The sequence below is a fragment of the Lepisosteus platostomus genome, chromosome 3 (assembly GCF_059453375.1).
Source record: "Lepisosteus platostomus isolate fLepPlt1 chromosome 3, fLepPlt1.hap1, whole genome shotgun sequence".
NCBI lineage: Eukaryota > Metazoa > Chordata > Actinopteri > Semionotiformes > Lepisosteidae > Lepisosteus > Lepisosteus platostomus.
The window spans coordinates 8,289,766-8,309,360 of record NC_142613.1 but is presented as its reverse complement, the minus strand read 5'-3'; the positions used below and the strand labels follow the sequence as shown (position 1 = coordinate 8,309,360).

Genomic DNA, 19,595 nt, shown 5'->3' with positions numbered 1-19,595 from the left:
TCTCAGTACTTTTTTCTACTTCAGCCACAAACTCCTCCTACTTTGCCACAGTTACTAAATGTCCATGTACTCTACTCCAGTTAGAATAAACATGTTTTAGATTAAAGAAAACACTGCTTAATCCCACCGAAGATGATTTCGGAAACCTTTATTTACAACAGAGCAAAAGCGTAAGAATTGTTACAAAAACGTTTAGAAAAACAAAATCCCACTTTCATTCGAAAACAAAACGAAATGTAACCACTAAATTGTTCTTAGCTTTCCCTTTAACAATGAACTTAAAGCAACTTTGCATGACTTACAACAGAGAAATATCTAGTTGAGTCACCGTAATTGGAACGGAAATTGCACATTCAGTGAGGTAAACTAAGGGACTGAGTCAGACACAAGGATCGCGTCCCAGATCGAAACTTATTTTTGCTCTTCCAAATTAAATAACTTTAAGAAACAATAATGTTCCGGTTGAATTCAATACAGATGTTAGTGCATTTTACATTATCTCAGATTGTTTATTTTTTTTACAAAAAGAACATCATCCTTTCAATATATAGTAAATCTTGGTACAAAAATACTTTTTTTTTCTTGGTGTTAGAGACATTCTGAATTTCACACTATGTGAAATGTTTAGAACTATTATTTCCATACACCCAAGCAAGTCTACGTTTTTCTTCCAGTTTGAGCGAACGCAGCGCTACAGTACATGTGGTGCTTTATCCATTAAAGTCACGTTAAATTTACCTCCCGGATTTTGAAAATACAAAATACAACTCCTGGCATTAATAAAACCAACAACGATTTAGCTATTCGTATCATGGAATATATTTCTGCGTTGTTTTCTCACAAGCAAGAAAAAGAGCGAAGACGCTTTATGAATAAGGTCCTTAAAGTAGATGTTTTTTTTTTCCTGGCTGTAAACTTTCACACCAGGGAATTTGAAAAAGGTGTTCAGAAATGTCCTTCTTTCTCCTAACATTTAAGAGAGTTAACATTTAATTTAGGGGGGGAAATCGCCTATTTAAAAAACAGGTCTACTAACTAATGGGGACAGCAAAGATGGCTGCGAGCACAGACTGAAAGGTGGGTAGCAGTCTCTCAGGGTGCCCTGCGGTGTGCACGGTAAAGCCGCGGGGAAAGGCAGAGGGAAAAGGCAGTTATTCTGGACGCCTTGTTCCATGTTTTCGGCCTCCTTTCCCCCGCGTTCTTTCTTCCACTTCGTGCGGCGGTTCTGAAACCAAATCTTCACCTGCGTTTCGGACAGGCGCAGCGCCGTGGCGATACCGTAGCGCTCGTAGACGGACAGGTAGTGCCTGGCACGAAAGTGGTTCTCGAGGACTCGGAGCTGCTCGAATGTAAAGGCTGTCCGGATCCGCCGGGACTTGCATCTGGGCTTTGCCGGGCTTGGCTTGCGGCCGTGCGGAGCTGGCGATTTGAGGTTGCTCTGGGAAACGGGGCTCTCGCCGGTCCCGGGTGAAAATGCCGCAGGACACGGGTCAGCGGTTTCACCACGGCGGGCAGAGGGCTCTGCAGTACAGTCTGTTGAGCCGTCGGTTTGTCTGTCCGGCCTTTCCTGTTGACAATCTTTGACACATGAAAGAAAACAGAGAGGCCCCAAGAGATTATTAAAGTCTGCTTTTGTCACATGGTAAAAGTCTAGATTATTTTATTATTAGAAGTATAAGATAAATTGTATAAATATTAATACAATTGGTGTCAACGCTGTACTACTGGTTCAAATCAAGGTAATCACGTTATATTACATTTCTTCTCGAAAGAGCGTCTTCACATGCAATAGAACAAAATAACAGCGGGCCTATGTAATAAAAGTTCGGTAAACGTTCAATACATATAAAACAGAAATCTTAAAATATTCCACAGTTACTTACATGAGCCAAGGGCGTATATCTTAATAGTTTTAAGAAAAGTGGCAAGATTAAAAGAAAAGCAGAGGGAACCAATTTGCTTTTAACGGTGTATTTGGAACTGTGGAACAGCGAGCGCCGTGGGCCTCAATAAGAACTAATGCGCCTGCGACAAGGCACTATATATGGTTTGGATCACTAGTTTGCAAATAGCTCTAAATTCGGATACTTAGAACATCTCCCCTTGAGGTTCGGTTCATGGTTTCCAAGCAGGGTGTGGGGGACAAAGCAGGTTTTAGGATAACGACATACTGTACGCCCGACCTTTAGGCAGCCAACGGAGTTACAAAGCCCATCCAATCGCCCCTTTGTTGTGTGCGCCAAGCGTCATAAAAAATGTATGTTTTCAAAATAAAACCGCCCGTTTATTTTCGTGCGTGGTGGAAACAGAACCCAACAGAACTGTTAAATGATTCGTAAATGTTTTCCACGTTTAATAACTGCTGCCTTAACTCGAAAAACACGATAATTTACTTTGAAGTGCCTGGACTAGATTAGCGTGCTGCTGTGCCTCCGGTTTTACGTTCTCCAGCTCGCTGTGTGGCAAGTGCAACACAGCACAGCGATTCCGCAGCGCTATCTTGTGGCACCATGGACGTTTTTTAGGCAATATATGGCGCCTTTTCAATAATGGAGCGCTAGAACTGACACGAATACTATACATAGGAAAATAAAATCTTACCATTACTTTTCTGTGTATGGTATTCGACTCCGCTTGCGCAGTGAACTCGGCTACGTCTCCCAAGAAATTTAGCAGGGTCCAAAATGTCGCTCACAGAAAAAGATACTTTGCTCAGTGGTGGAAGCGTTCCAGACTGCATTCTGCGTATGATTGTAGAAAGATTAGTTTAAAAAGTACATTATGTTTTAAAGAAAAACCGCAGAAATATATATATAAGTTTAATAACTTATATGTTTAAAGAAAAACCGCAGAAGTAAACTCGAAACCCTTTTGACAGCTGAATTGAACTGGCTAGGCACCGCCGACGCGGCCTCCATTTATACTCTTCCCAGCACACGACGCTCGCACTTGTGAAATTAACATGTGTGTTTTCTTAAGAAAGTCCTCGATAATTTATGAACCATGGTGATTACAGGACAAAAAAGCCGTTGCAAACAGTAAACCTCATTTAAGATTAAATCTTACTATGGAAATGCAAACGCTGTAACAGATGATGCACTTTACCTCAGTGGAATTGCCTGAACCCCTGCTTTAAAATGCTAATGTCCTTTCGCCGCTGGGGGTGTGCACACTTTCTGCTTTATTACAGAAGATCTGGTTAAAATGTGCCCTTGTTCTTTAGAAGCTTGTACCTTTTTGTTGAACTCCGTGTCATTAATTTGCAATTCTGTGATTTTACGCTGGTAGGACACGTGAAGTGTAGTTGTGATGCAAATGAAATCGCGCGGCATATAATAAACATTGTTGCGCAAATGGTTTTTGTCCTATTTTTTTGTCCGTACAAGAAAAAAAAAGTTTCACCGATTAAATTGTATTTGTATTTAAATAGGTTCATTTGTGTTATTTTGATAGATAGGATGTGCCTAAAGTTTGGAGAAGGGGGTCGGGTTCGCGTATAGCATTAATGTTCAATTTAATTCCACCATAACAGACCACTATTTCTAAAGTTAGTGTAGACACCACGCCTTCTAGATTATTACAGCACTTAGTAGGCAATGATGCTGAACACTTCAGTAATACCCGCAAATTACCATTACACTGAATATTTTAGCGGGGGATCCTGCGGATTTCACGATTTCGTGCACGCCACGGAACGATATAGAAAGCTCGGAACTATTTTTCTTCCCAAATGAGTTTTAAAAAAGGTCGGAACAAAGTAAACTGAGACAGGGAGCTCTACTATGATACCAAATATCCAGGGTGATTTTAGGGCGTACCCATAATATATTTCATTTCGTACTTAACATGTATCATAGATTCTCACGGGAGCATAAGGCAGGAACGCGTCAAACCCATACTGATATTATGGCTAACTTGAGTATCAGTAGTACCGGCAAACATTGATTATAAAACTTTTGTGATGCGTGGCTTCCATGGTACTTTCAATGACAAACTGTTATGCTATCGCTTCTTAAACTCTGTATAAACCATTACCCAGAAGAAGTAAACATCCTGTAGTTCTATAACAATCCTCGTTGCTTACTTTGCCTACTAGCACCATTCGGCACATCAAGGTAGCCCTTTAGATGTAAAGAATAACTTGGATCAATTTTCAGTGGTTTGCTGTACTTAATGACAAGGAACGTGTATCCTCTTGCCGGTAGCCATTTTACTCCTCATGCAGAAGTAAATGTTTCATCCACTGAGAAAAGACTAAATAAAAAAAGCAGTCAACCAGATGACCGAGTTAAAATACAGAAAATGTTGTCAAGGAATGCTTTTTTAGACTACACTAACCCTTGTTATTAGCTTTAGAGGATATATTCGACCCTTAGAAGTTACTTATTTTAAAAGTTTCCTTTATGTAGTGTACGTTTTGGGTGGATGACTGACTTTGCAGATAAGGAAAACAGTTTAGAAGAGAAGAGGGAATTTTAAAACATCGAGCACTTTTCCTGAATCTTTCCATTGAACTGCTCAGGTGCCTTTCAGGATATACTGTAAAGTGAAGGACATGTGAGGTGAGGCCCGCCTAGCAAGACAATTAGCAGATGTTGGAAGCAGTGGTGACCCTTTACGACCCCAGCTCTCGTCCCGGGGCCCAGTGGGATAGATGGCTATAGAGAATGAATGGGCAGCTGTCAGGCGTGTGCCTTCTGCCTCTTACAGCGCTTGCCCTTGGAGGGAGGGGTTTTAGTGCATAGAGCTGGGCGCAGTATGTCTCCCTTGGACACTCGGCACACGCACAGGGTGAATGCGTAAGGATAAAGGATTCCAGGTTCTCGCAAGAATTCTTAGATCTTAATGTGATGAGCTAGACCATTCTCAGTTTTTGTCAGATGCGAAAACAGAACGGTTTGTGGAATTCATCCGTTTTGTGGTTTGTATGCCTCTCCAATGACTTGTATACACCTGTTTCTGGATCACCTCTAGCACAAACCACTTATTGCTTGTACTGTATTTCTACCATTGCCTGTCAATAGTATTACATTAGCCATACAGTCTTGTTCTGCAATCAAACGTGTTTTAACATACTGTGCAAGAACAGAGTTCTAGAGTGGAAATGAAATGGCCAAGAACTATAGTCTTCAAATGTAATTTATTTGTAATGCTTCTCCATACAATGTACAACTGTATATATGTAGCAGTAATGCGTTATAAAATAGATCTTCTACAATTCACACAGATACAATGTATTAAGGAACAAATTAATATGAAACAAAGTAAAATTCAGGGAATAGGAAGTTGCTTTGTCTCAATGAATACAATTAATAAGGATCTAGAGAGTAAGCAGACATCCAAGAGAGAAATCAAAAAGCCAAGCAAACAGACTATGCATTGGAGGTGAAAAATAATTCTTAATTAGGGAACTTAAAAGTAAGCATTTTATTTCAAGTCTTGGTAATTTGTCAATATGATTCTGACAGTTTAATTTTTGGTAGCAACAACAGTCAAAAGCTTTTTTGAATTCCTCACTCTAATTAAATGACTTGAGCATAGAAGGCAAACACATCCCGAGACAAAAGTATCATAAATATATATGCCTTTGCTAAGATTATCAAAAGCCCTTTGAACATGGCTTCATTTACATAGATTTGCAGAAGTGTGGATGTGGGCAAACATATCATTTTCAGTGTAAGCAGTGAGATTTTACATATATTGTTCCAAATTTATACATGTATTTCCATCTGAAACACTTAAAAATGTACAGGACCTAGCCATGTTGTATATATCTTAATACTTGGTGAAAATTAAAGTGTTGGCAAATTAAAAAAACAACAACAGCAGCCTAACACATTGTTCCTGTAGGTTAAAGCCACTACACTGCTCAGTCAGTGCATAACAAAAGGCATGTATTTTTCATTGAAAAGTGAACAATTCAAACAAGCACTCAGCTCCTGTTTGCTCTGAAGTTCTAACAAGTGAGAGGCGAAGCTATTTCATGCTTATGGGTTGTTAGTCTGCAAGAGTATTACTGGTTACCATCAGCAGTGATCCTGGTTCTATATACTGCATATAATTCTTAGTAATTGTGAATGTATAAGATTCTGGTAGAGTTGAGCCAGCACCAAGGCTGCAAAAGCCATTTTGCCGGCCTCATGGAGATTCTGGACTGCTGGAAGAACAATGCCTCTCTGCCCAATCACAAAGGAGTCAAACTACTAGAGAGACTGCATGCTCCTTAACTAGGATATAAGGTGCCATAAATAAGTACATTGCTTTTTTTTTGGGCTAAAGTTTGCATGCAAACCCCAGCAACACCGAGCTAAGCCAGAACCACGATGCAGCTATTTCATCTTCCTTTGATCCGAGCCCCCTCGCACCAGAGCTGGATGTGAACCAGATCGAACACAACAGTAGCTGTGCCCCAGAAGTCCAAACCACTGTCAAGGGGATGAAGAAGTAGGGCTTCACGATGCACATGCCACACAGAGCAGGTGCAAACAGCAGTGTTCACCTCCAAAAGACAGCAGCCCATTTCGTGTAACGGACTGAAACGGAGATTCAACTCATCTGAAAACAATTGAAATCTGATGACAGTAGCACTTATGTTGAACAAAAATGTGCACAACACTGCTCATTTCAAAATAAGAACAGTGTGAGAGAGGCCTGAATGTCCCTTATGGAATAAAAACCCTGCCTTGCTGGATTATATTAACTCTAAGGTAGCAGGTAATATATAAAGCACTACAGCACTTGTACTTTTATTAAACAGAGGAAAGTGCTGGTTCAAGTGCAAGATAAATACAGAAGTATAATGTCCATGTAATAGTCTCCCTTATACAGAAAAGGGCTTTTTCTGTGGATAGTTTAAACTTAGGCTATTTTCATGTTCCCCTTTTCCCCAAAAAGCTTCCTAAGACTGGGGCTGCCAGGGTAAGTAGGTGGTTGCATACACAAATGTAAGGGTCCAATTTGTTGCAATAAAGCAGCAGGGGAGGTACAAATGCTTAACAGCCCCTCAAGTCTGGTGGAATAAACTGAAACACACAGAGATCGTGACCCCTTCTGTTGGACAGACTCCCAGCAGTGCAACGACAATACAACAGACACAGAACAAAGAGAAGCTTCCTTTGCACTGCAGACTTCCATGGTCTAGGGGCTACATGCATTCTACACCAGGGTAATTCACTCATTGGCATACTGCAAACATTTAACTACACTATAAAATAATTAAGCTTTTAACTTTTTTCAAAGAACCATTAAGCATATTTTATGTTAGACACTAGATAACCAGTAAAATAGATCTCTAACTGCATAGCACTTATCAGACAGTACAGGAAGTCAGGAGGATTTTTACGGTGATGTTTACTGCAGTGTTAAATTCATTACAGGAGCGTGTCAGTAGTTCCTTGCTTCAATCTCTGACATGTGTAAGACAAACTATAGAGATAACTTTATTTAAAATCATGAGGGTCTGTTACCAAACCCCATTTAACTAACCGTTGTCCTAGCTTCCTCAGTCCATCGTATTAGCTTTGTATCTGTCAAGCAAAAGGCCATTCCTTCAGTATCTCACAAAGACTACCCTAGAAGACCTGTAAAACTTTGTGCTCAACTCATTTTGTTTTTCTTAAAAAAATATTAGTTAAGAGTAACCTTTGTCCACAACAGGTTTTGACTGTTGTTACAACAATCCATAAGATTTCAATCCAATTCCACTGTAAAAAGAGTCAAATCATTTTGTCTTTAACAGGTTTTGCAAGTGTATCAATTTCCACATGCTATACAGATAGAAGTGCTTTATATTCAAGTTGTTGTACAAATGAGTTGTGATGCATTTTAAACTGTACATGTCCACCAGAGATTTGTCACCGTTTATATACAACAAATAAAACTATCAGTATTAGATCTGTTATGCCACAGTTTTATCCAACATACCAATAACTAAATGAAGAAACTGTTGTTGAAATACATGAGTGGTGATCTCACACATACATGGAATTTATTAATAAACCATTCAGCACTCAGCATTCACATTTGTACAATATTCCCTCAGTACAGCCTCACAGCACAAGATTCGAGAAAAAGTTATAAAAAAAACTTGAAATACACTTGTAAAATTTAGTCCAACCAATTTGCTTAATTAGAGGGATCCTCATTGTCACGAATCGATATAATGCCTAATCCTCATGATTTTAAGAATGAATAAGCTGGCAAGGTTTCCTGCTATTAATTGTGGTTCTGTTAATTCAATAAAGTTCTGCTTGGTCAGTTTCACCACATGTTCCTTTTCAGTGTTTTGGTTTTATCATTAAGCAACTACTGCTAGACCCTTAAAATGAAAAGAACTCTGATTTTGAAAAACAAAACCTAGATATCTAAATTATACCTTCTGTAAATTTATGTTTCTCAAAAAACAGGATCAATTTATAGCTTTAAATGTAGGCAGAATTAGAACTGAAAACTCTCCTTTGCACTACTACAGCTTTGTGTATATTATCTAAATCATTTAGTACCAATAGTAATTGGGCAACCTAGCCAATATTGTTGCATAAAATTAAGATCAAATTTAAAAATTTACAAGGATCACTCTACACTTATTTTATCCAGTGCTGTCAATTTTGTGTCCTGAAAGAATGAAAGCTATAATTTGTTTGCATGCTGAAAAGGTCTAAATTACCTGTTTTGTCTGAGCTGTAGTGTTCCCAAACGTAAAGTGCACCAGGTTCTTTGTCAAGGGTGACGATAAATCTAACAGCCATAATACTGAATGATTAATCTCTTTTCATACCTAAAGATTGTGTCAAAAACATGGCTCATTGTCATATCAAGTAATGCACATTTTTATTTTATGGGGTAAACAGGATAAACAAGAGAAGAAAACGACTAGCTTTAATTCTCTGACTAACCACCAGGTTAAATCTGGTGTTTATTAGTGTCCTACCATTATAAACAAAGTGTAACTGGTAACATAAGCCAAATGCCACTAAAACCTGAGTTTACAAAATCCTGTGGTCAGGGGTATACAGACCAAAGCACATGGATTACAGCTACTTGTAAAAGGGTGGCTGCATGGTTATGTCACCAATATTTAAACACATTTAAACTCGCAGCATGAAGCAGTAGCTGGAAAGCACAAATGAAAATACAGCAGGGATCTACTGACCAGGTGAATACTTCACATCCTGAGCAACAGCACTACCTACGGCTAGCACAGAGAATACTGCCAAGATTGAGCGCAATGGAAGGAACAATTCACAAAGCCTTTTGCAACAGGAAGTGCACGTGTTCAAGTGTAGCCTCAACATTTCATGATGGGAGAAAAAAATAGCAAGAGGATAAAATAATAATTTAATGCAAATTAAAGGTAGGTTCTAAAATTACTCAAGTCTGAAGTTTAATCATTTAATTTTATCTCCAGTCAAAAGACTTAGTAAACTGTTTGCTCTTGTTATTGGGAAGCTTTGTGGAGATTAACTTGAGACAGCATGGCAACATCAGTCTGAAAAGATAAGCTGTTATGCACCTGCACCTACTTCAACCTAGTTTTAAAACATTTATTTGAAAAAACATTTTTAATGTCTGGATGGTATTTAAATGAGGCAAATGACAGTGCTGTACCCAGTGGTGCTGAGACTATTTCAGACAATCTGAAGCACCTTAGAATCGCAAACCACTACAAAACTCTACTCAGCATCAAGTTGTAATGTTATGATCACTCCAAAGTGTCAGTATATTCCTGAACTCCATACATCCCTACCTCTGCGGATGGAAAAGGGTTCCCACACTCCCTTTAGGCTAATCTTCAGGGATACTTTGACCAGTTATCTGTCAAAACACTACCATATCAGCACATTTTAATCCCTCACAACCAAACGATCTTCTCCTTTTATAGCTGAAGACACATTACTCCTTATTACAGATGTCCAGATGATCTGAATCTTGGCTGTTTGAGGTTAATGCTTCAAATTTGGTTGCCCATCTCAATGACATTCTTTCACACAGCCATACCCAACAAAGTCCTTTTATCACATTTTAAATATGAACCTACATATTTAGGATATTTGCGATCACCTTCCAGAATCAGTAATGTAAAACAACTGTGAAGAGCTTGCTTTTTAAGGAGCTTTCCACATTGGTTCAATACAAGAAATGACACATTTGTACCAGCTGCATTGTGAATACAAATGAGAGAAGCCTTCCAGGTCGTGTGGGAGCCCTTTAGCACAGCCTCTCTCAAGCCCTCAGTTCACCCTGCCGTCAGTGCTGCTGTGTGGAAAACGTTTGGTGATAATGAAGTGTTACTGACATCTCCTGACCGGTCTGGGTCCCTCTCCACCTGTTAGCATGTCCTATTAGATGAGCCGGGCCTCTCCTTCCATCTCGGGTGGAAGTTCGCACACCCCGATGAAGTTCATTTCCTTGCCACTGGACCGTGTTGCAGAGGGGCCCAACTGCGAAGACCTGGGAGAGGGGTTTTGGGAAGGGGTCTCGGGTACCAGGCCGCCACCCCCGGCCCGGCGCTCGTGCAAAAACCCCTCCAGACGCCGCAAGAGCTGTTTTGGATTTTTCTTGGCAAACATTTCCACTTCTGCAATGGAAAAACAACGTGGGGATTCAGGTGAGCTGTTCTAGGACATGGTGTCTGAGAAGACAAGCTGAGGGAACCGTTAGTGTGGCTTTGAATAAAGCATAACCTATCAAAACAAGCAAAAGTTAAAAGCTACGATATGTAGGACTGAAAAATGTTTACAAGAAGGGTTGAGCAAGTCTGGAATAAACTTCAGAGTTATGCAGTTGTAGCTGACTGTCGAGGATCATTTAAGAAGCAGCTGAAGGACATTCAAGGATCATGAGCTAATCACACAATAAGGACGGACTAAATGTTTTTCTAAATGTTCTTATACATATTTGACAATGTACTGCTAAATGAAATTAGCTGTTGAGAAAATTAACAACAACTTGGACAAAAGCTCTGGGCGTCTAACACCAGACTGAGGATGCCTTCTCCATCATTACCTTTCAGTACAAAGCCAGAATCGGAGATGGTTTTGCACTGCGTCTTCCAGATCTGGTACAGTTGCAGGAACGTGGCGACGTAGAAGTCATTAAGCACACCAACCACCTGCTGCCTGCGATTGCATTCCCTAAAAACAACAGAATCAGTAACCACTCCCACATTCTCTTCAGCTGCACAAAATGCATTTAATCTCTTATTCACAATGAATTTTAAAATCCTCGTTTTGGCCACAAAATGGCTAATCTGACGGACACTCCAGCTCCTGTGTGGACATGTACTCCAAGGTCATCTAAACCGTACAAAGGAACAAGTAAAGGTTTATTCCATGCCGAAGAAAAACAACGTTTTGGCTGTGGAGCCTTCTTCAGTTTGTGTCTTTTCTTCTTTTCAGCATGGAATGAACCTTTACTTGCTCCTTTGCAGCCTACGCATGCTGACACAGCTACCTACTTAACAAGGATAGGCTCTTTCAGCTAATGTGTCTTGTCTTAGACACTCTGCAGAGCATCAAAGAATCCAAGACATCCAACATGAGACTAAAGACACCTTCTCTACCTTTCGCTTTTATTTACTAGTTCTATTTTAAAAAATCCTGCTTGCAGGAAGGAAAGTGTATAAATTAAGATTTCACCTTACCATCCAACAGTAGCAAATGACATTCTGCTACAATACGTTTTAATCAGGCAGGTTACCTGCACTACTTACTTAGTGAGGCACTCGTCTCGTAGGGCATGGAGGGCAATGCGAGTAATATTAATAGACATCAAACAGAAGGGGAAATTCTGTAAAACAAGTAGTACACAGTTAAATGGACTGCACCAGTCTGTTCCTTTTGATTTTGACTAAGATCCAGTTCTGAGCCTCTACTTTGTAAGAATGAATGAAAACTTGTTCACCTTTTTGGTCAGTGTTCGGGGTAAACATATGACTGCTGACCTGAGTAGTATGCTGGGAGAGCTTGTAGATGTCTCGAGCCAGCTGGAGTGTCTCTGGGTCCATGACCAGGTACAGCGTGTGCATCAATCCCAGGAAGCCAGTTCCTCTCAGGTCCGTGGCAGGGTCTGTGCCTGTTCCACACATACACACACAGCGAGGAAACACCAAAAAAAGAGATCTAAAAGAAGTTGCACCACTGATTATTAGAGACTGTCCCATCATGATAGCACCTGGTCATGAAACTCATTAAAGCGGAGACTGGAAATCCACCAACACATATGACTGTCTTAAATCTGTGCACAGAATCCCAACAGTCCCTCAAGAAGCAGAAGCCCCTCCAGGGAAAAGAGGTCACTTCAAAATCATCTGCTCACCCTGGAATCCCAGCGCCTCCCAGTGTGGCCCATAGCGAGGGCAGTCCACACGGCTGCCAGTGAGCCTCTTGTAGATCGTCTGCAGCACTCGTGTGTGTACCTTCTGGCTGTTATCCAGAGAGCCTGCAGAATGCAAAGCCAGATCACAACACTAGGAAACTCTTCTTTCCTGGAGACATGCTGGACCTACAGGTTTTCCATTCATAAAATGGGGACAGGACAAGCCATCGCCAGTACTCCTGACCATTAGGAGGCTCTAGAATGAAGAAGAGCAGGGCAGCCGTGCCAGGTATAGCAGTGCTTACAATGGCTGAGGCTCTATGACCAAAGACATTGACAGGGCAACTTTAACTGCTACCCAGTTTAACTACCGTAAAGTAAAGTCACTCTGTGTCTGCATTTCACGTATTGCAGGCTTCATGGTTTATGTGATCCAGAAATACATTATACCCCCTTGACTACTATATCTTAAAAACACAGTTTTCCTGAATCGGGTATTCCGGGAGTACTGAGGACAGAGTACTCTGAGGGCAAATGAGAAACAGATGGCTGAGTGCCCAGAGCCTGTATGCTGAGGTAGCGTGGAGTAGACTAAATACACCTTAGGCAAAGTGGCGTTGATGTGCAGGTAGGACAAAAAGAGATGGGCATTTGTACAGGACGTCAGTCACAAAAACAAAGCACGGGATATCTTGGTTGGGATGGGATATGCAGTGAAAGGCTGTTATTCGCTGGCCCTGTAGCAGCAAGCACTCACACTGTGCGATGGCAAACACCAGATCCCTCTCCTGCAGCAGCTCACGGTGCAGTCTGGGCGGGCCAAACAGGAAGTGTGTGATGGCGGCGAGGCCTGTACGTCGCACTGTGGGCTGGATGTTCTTCTGAAGGGGGATTGGGCAGAGAAATATTATCCTTTTAAAAGCTCGTTTGGTTGTAGTATAACAAACAATATCTTCTTTTAAATTTTAAAGTCCCGAGCATTCTTTTTTTTTTTTTTAATATGAAGCTGACAAATACTTCATCACAAACCTCCTAGCTTTGCCAGGGAAAGTCCCACTAAAACTGGGACCTCTTTTTTTTTTTTTTTTGAGTGTCAGTCCATGAGGTGTTAAGAGGGTCTCTGTGAACTCTGTACATTCTTTTTCTGCTGAAGTTGCAGTATTTTATGAGGTGGACATTCAGAACTGGAACAGAATGCTGGATACAAGGGCTACTACTATACACATTTTATACTGTGTTATATAAAGTAGGAACACATTCTATGAAATTAATTAACCAATTGTGTTAAAAGAAGTTACATTTGGAAATAGATGAGCGTGATCTTGGAAGACTGCCAATCTGATAAGCCCAGGAAAGCACAATAGATAAAAGAGAAATATTTAAGGACTGTTCTAAGGTTGCTAGTAAATAAGTGATCTGAGGACCTCAAACAAATGCTTCTTGAAAGTTTGATATTCTGCAATAACAATGCGTGTTAACATTCCAGTTGCCTTTATTTTTTTCTTCCTCACATTAAATAGATAAAGACGATGTGGCAACAATCCTCTCCATCAGACCAGGCGTGCCGTTTACAACTTACCATGTACTCTGAAAGGTCTGTGGTCTGGAAATGCTGCAGTGCCTCATTGAAGGAAATCAGGGGTGTGTGACCAGTTGAGTCCTCTGAAAAAGCTGCAGGAAGATGAAAAAAGCTAGAAACACCCAGAGGTCTCTCTTTTCTGAGAAGCCTAACCCCTATACATTGGCACTGCCTGTTACTGGAGAAACATGAAAATGGTCTGCTGTACAAACAGAAAAGGAAAGAAAAAACTGTCTGTTTTTCTTTCTGCAAGCTTAGAATTTAAGGTCCTGCAGAGAAGATGATGGATTTATCCGTAACATGCACACGAGGCTGGAAGCTCACCTGGCTGTATGCACTCCAGGGCCTCCCATTGTTCCTGGGCCTGTAGAATCTCTGGGCTCACCTCTGTGATAAAAAACAGCTGTGAGGAGAACCCGCTGAGCCACCTGCTCATTCAATACGAGATCCAGCGACCAAGGGGTACTGCAGGACAAGGGCTAGGAGCAGCCCGGCCAGAGAAGCTGTGAGAGGAGCGAGCCAAAGCAACTGGATTAAACTGCAAAAAGAGTCCAGCACTGACAACCAGCAATATTAGCTAAGCTCCCCTTGTGTGTCAACCTCAAACGCAGGCTGGTAACCAAGGCAAAAGGCTCACTCTTTGGGGAATAGGCAAAGCATGTGTGCTCACTGGCTCTCATCCATCTTTATCTTCCTCGTACAACTGTGTTTAACTCCGTGCATGCCTGGTCCAAGGGAAATCTGCAGCTACAAGGTGTTATTTATGAGTAGTTTCACTGCAGAAAAGCTTATCAGTTCCAAGGTACATCTGGGGTACTTGTCATTTCACTTAATCAATTCTAGTTTGCTTCAGAGAAAAACATACCTTCTTTCTCATGGTTCTCCCTTCCAGCTGTGAGAGACTGCAATAGGCCATTCTGCTTCAAAGCTGAAATCTAAAAAACAAAACAAATAGAGCATTCTCAAACACATTCTTTTGGCCTTCTGACTCTTAACACACAAAACTGTTTGTGGCTAAAAAATATATATAAAATCAGGGTCCTTTATGACATACTAGCGCACTGGAAATTGTTTTAATCTTGATCTCTCAAACCAGAAAGAGATGATTGGTCATTTCATACAATATCTAGCCATGTGCTTTTTGTGTAAGTCAAGGTCTTATTTTTCCCCAAATAATTGTGGACAAGCAACATACTCCTCAATAAATGAATTTGGTCATGATAAAGGGCCAGAGCACCGGTCAAGGCTACAAGATCTGAACATGCAAAAGGTGAACTGTGAACAAAACCGTTCATGTGCCTGATGTATAAGGTACTGTACAAAGTACTGAAAACTAGAGTAATTAGAGTAATTAGTGTGATTCTTTCACACTCTACCTAACATCTGTGTTCATAACAAGTAAAAATACTTTAATAATTCTTTACATTCTTAAATTTGACAACAGCATTCATTTCTAGAACAGTAACACATACAGATGTTGTTACTCCTTGGCTCATTTTCAGTAACAAACCCAATAACCAATTCTTACGTTTGTGTGTTTTATCAACCAAAAGACAATCGAAACTGGCAACAGGCACTTTTGTTTTCTGAAAGCTTCTTTACATTACAGTAAAGTACATTACAGTACTTTACATTCTTTAGAAGCATGCTATATTTCAACCCATGGGGAGCACCCGCATACTCACTGGCACCGATTTGAGTGCTGAGCTCCCATTGACTTGATCCTTAGGGTTGTGACATTCTGATGTAATCCCATTCGTACCCTGTGGAAAACCACAAAAAAAAAATGGAGACCACTGTAAAGACCTAACCCACAAAAACCAGGGGCAAACACTTCAAAACTCCAACCCTTCCAGTTCATAACTGGTGTTAATCAGTGAATGGTCAACAACAGCTATGAAAAAGGTTTATTCCATACTGAAAGAAAAAGAAAAGAGAAAGCGTTTTAGCTGTTGAGACACAGCTGAAATGTTTTCTTTGCTTTTCAGCATGGAATAAATCTTTATCTGCTCCTGTGCAGCCTATGCATGCTGACACAGCGACTGTACCTACTTGAACTTCGTGAAACAATCAATACAGGAAACATTCATCCGTAGGATGAAATTGGCAGGAACAACTACTGTAGCCTTTGCAAAACCTACGGGATCATATTTCGAAACTGAAAGCCTGTGTTCCTAGCTTTAGTAATCTCTGAAGATATTCATTACTGATACTCACAGTTTTATGAGCAGAGCAACCATTGGTTAAATCCGGTTTGCTTTCCTGAGGAACCCCATTAGAACCCTGAAAAAGGAGATGGACAAAAAAAGCAAACTATTACCGTACATCTTGCTCAGATAGAGGAGTACGTTTGCCACACAGGTCACTGCAAACCATTTTTTGTAATTGTGCTGTACAAACATACAGTAAATACATTGCAGTTTAATTCATTTCAGTTTTTGCAACTGCAGGCTCTTTAGACAACATTTTGAGTAACTGCATACACAGACACACAAGAAAGTAAAATCAAATACATTTGCATTTCTGCTTCAGTGATACAAAATGTACCGTTGTCTGTAGTTTCTTATAAACTAACAGGTCAAAAATCACTGATTTTAAAGGCGGTTTTAAGGTCTTACCTGGATACTCTTAATAATGTACAGAAAACATGATTTGTGGCCATAAATGCACTTTGAAAGCGAATGACTTGCCTATGAGTCTGACAGGGATGTGGCGAGAAAATGATAACTGTTGAGTAAATAGGAAAACCATCTACTCCACACAGCAGAGAGAAATGCAGATAAAGAACTTTCCGGACAGTTATTTCCAGACCAAGGCAGAATCTATAACTATATCCAAATAGTTTGTCTACAAACTTCCTTTGAGTGTCCAAAACTATTGATGGCCAGAATTAGATTACAAATCTTCGTTGGGAGTTCATGAAATGCAAAGCAATACTGCCCAGTCAAAGACATCACCCATGTTAATGCAGTTACATAAAATGTTTGTGGGAGCAAAAGTACCACTCTCGAGTCCTGCAGTGGCCTTTTCCAAGCTGTATAAACCGAGACCCTGGAGATCCCCAGTGGGGCTTCTGATCAAGGGCACACAACACATACCTCCTCTTTTATGATGCCAGCAATATCCCCTTCCATGACATCCACCTGCAATGCTGGACCAACTTCTCTCTGGCTATAGCCCCTCTGCCCAGTCCCTGAAAGCTTTAGCACAAACTAAGAGGTCTCCAACAGCAGCCAACGTACAACACAGCTACTGCCATGAGGACACGCATAGTGTTTAAAATGAAGAGTCCATTTAAGATAACAATAATGCATATAATGGCAGTGCACCAAAAACCAAAAGAAAGGGAGAAATGGAAAACATGAGGCAGTAAATTCAAATGTTTGCAAGAACGAAGACACAAGGGGTAAAAAGCCCCAACAAAACAGTTCTTTGTGGCCAATTTCAAACTTTCAAAAACATGGAATCAAATCATTGGATCAATTCATCCTCACTGAAGCTCTGGATTCCAAGACAAGGGCAGCAATTTCTTTCTTACACAAAACCGGATTTTTATTTATTTTATTTTTTCCCTGCTCTTGATGCGTCAAGGTGACTGAGCAACAAACAGCGACGAATCTAGCCGACTCCTCTTCTGGTCGAGAAGCAGGGGCTAGAAAATGAACGGATCGATTATGGGAGTCTGTCATCAGCACACAACTTGCGCACGAACAGCCCAGCTGTCTTCTTCAGCGGCCCCCCCCATCAGCAAGACAGCCCTTCCTCCGGAGAACGAGGTGGCAGGCAAGAGAAACGGGCTCTGCCAGCCTCGCGTGGCATCACGCTGGCGCCCGCCGCCGTGCAACGCTCGGGAACCGGACCACTTCAACGGCAGAGGACAGTCGGACACGGACCTGCTGGAAACATGCCCATAACCTTAGCGTGTCCCGCTTTGTTGCATTGGGCTTTCGAATAAGCTACTGGGGTCCACCATGGAACATGGCAGATGATGGCCCAGAGACACGTTTGTATAGTGACCACAGTTCAGGCCAGTGGCCACACCAGGAGAGGAGTAAGCAATCACCAAGGCGACAGGGGCCTACATCGGCCCCCCACAATTCTGCTGTGCAGTATTTGAGGGGAAGGATTTGTCAACCACTGGAAACTATGGTCTGGGGAGCAGCATTGCAGAGCCTAGCGAATGTGGGGACAGTAAGGTATTCCAGCTCCTCCTCTTCAATGGAGACCGGGCCTCTCTTGGCAGATTTAAGTGAATAACTGAGTGTCTGTTGCTTGGTGCTGTAGATCTTAATTCTCTCCCTCACAAGTGCCAGGAGCTAGAGAGGAAAGACAAAAATAAGGAATCATTCCAAGTGACAACCTACCTGTCAGGTGCACTTTTGCATCCTACCATAACCCACATCACATAGACTACTGCAGACAAAGATAGTCCCACTGATTATGCAACAGGTGAGATAACATTGGACACCAAATAGTCAATTGGCTCTGTTTCGGCAGAAAAAAAGAAAACTTAAGGACAATCGTCGCAAGAATACCCAACATGTAATGGTGTGCATTAAATCCACAGATACAGTATATCATCCATACAATGAGAATGAAATAAGCGTTAAACTGGCCATTCTTTCTTTAAGATATAACAGCTTCAGCTTTGCTTTACTAAAAAAAAAGTTCCAGTTATCAGGGCAACTTAAGAAGAACAGTATTATTTTCTAGTATTTTTTTACCAGTTAAAATAAAGCAACAAATACTTCAACAATTTACACTGGACAAGAAACACTCTATGAAAAATCATTAATATACATATAGACTACTAAGAAATTACAACCTCATTATAATTATAACCTCAACGAAAGCTGTCCCAAATAATAACAAGAGTATTTGTTTGTTCAATTTACTAGGTACAAATACAATTATTTTAAATGGTGTATTTTAAAAATTAAAAAACAATGCTGATGAAAGAATTAAATAATTATTTTTTTAAATAAAAAAACATTTTCTTCTTGTGTATTCTGTATAACCAGCTTTAACGCGCAATAAGTTTTCATTGATGCCACTTTTGAGGTGAATTTAAAAACCCCTTAACTTAAAAGCTTGCTGCATAAATTATATATTACTGAGTTTTTGCGCCTGCGACTCCATTAATTGTAAATACAGTGTTACTAAACGGTTTTACACATTAAGTGAATAAAACAATTTAAAAATATATTTCAAAAGTAAAATAAAACAGTCGGCATTTTAATACACACTGTACAGCTGACTATAACGTAGAACAATTCTCTCAAAACCCCTTTCACTCTGTGCAACTCCTCGTACATTTTTTCAGAAAGTTTGTAAATCAAGTTACCAATGTAATACTATTAATTATTGTTCTAAACACATCACTTGCATTAGCGGATACAATTATAAATCTCAGTTTTTTATTTTTACCTCAGTTTCACTCTCTCCAATCTCGGCTTCCCTTCCCCCTCTAAGTTACTAAAACTCTGCCGAAACGTGAGATGGAAATTGTAGTCTTTAGATCCTTCGACTTCCCACTCTAATAGTGACCTTCCCACCGTACTTATAAACTGCGTTACCCAAAAACCCCCGGGAGCAAGTGCTGAGCTGCTGCGGATTTACGCTGCACTATGGGTATTGTAGTGTTAATGATTAGTACATGCCAGTCACATTACAGAACATTAAAACAACAACTTCCGTCAGC

General features: G+C 40.5%; 1 protein-coding gene across 1 annotated transcript; it reads right to left on the bottom strand.

Annotated features, from left to right (window-relative positions):
• Nucleotides 1-5,121: 5,121 nt before the first annotated feature.
• elmod3 (ELMO/CED-12 domain containing 3) lies at nt 5,122-19,420 on the bottom strand. Its single transcript, XM_088624217.1, has 13 exons — nt 19,322-19,420; nt 16,993-18,210; nt 16,112-16,177; nt 15,580-15,657; nt 14,760-14,829; nt 14,219-14,281; nt 13,895-13,986; nt 13,073-13,196; nt 12,316-12,438; nt 11,942-12,072; nt 11,711-11,787; nt 11,005-11,132; nt 5,122-10,576 (listed from the first exon to the last, which is right to left on the bottom strand). Exons 2-13 carry the CDS (start codon nt 17,026-17,028, stop codon nt 10,341-10,343), a joined length of 1,224 nt encoding a protein of 407 aa, XP_088480343.1. The 5' UTR covers nt 17,029-18,210; nt 19,322-19,420; the 3' UTR covers nt 5,122-10,340.
• Nucleotides 19,421-19,595: the final 175 nt, after the last annotated feature.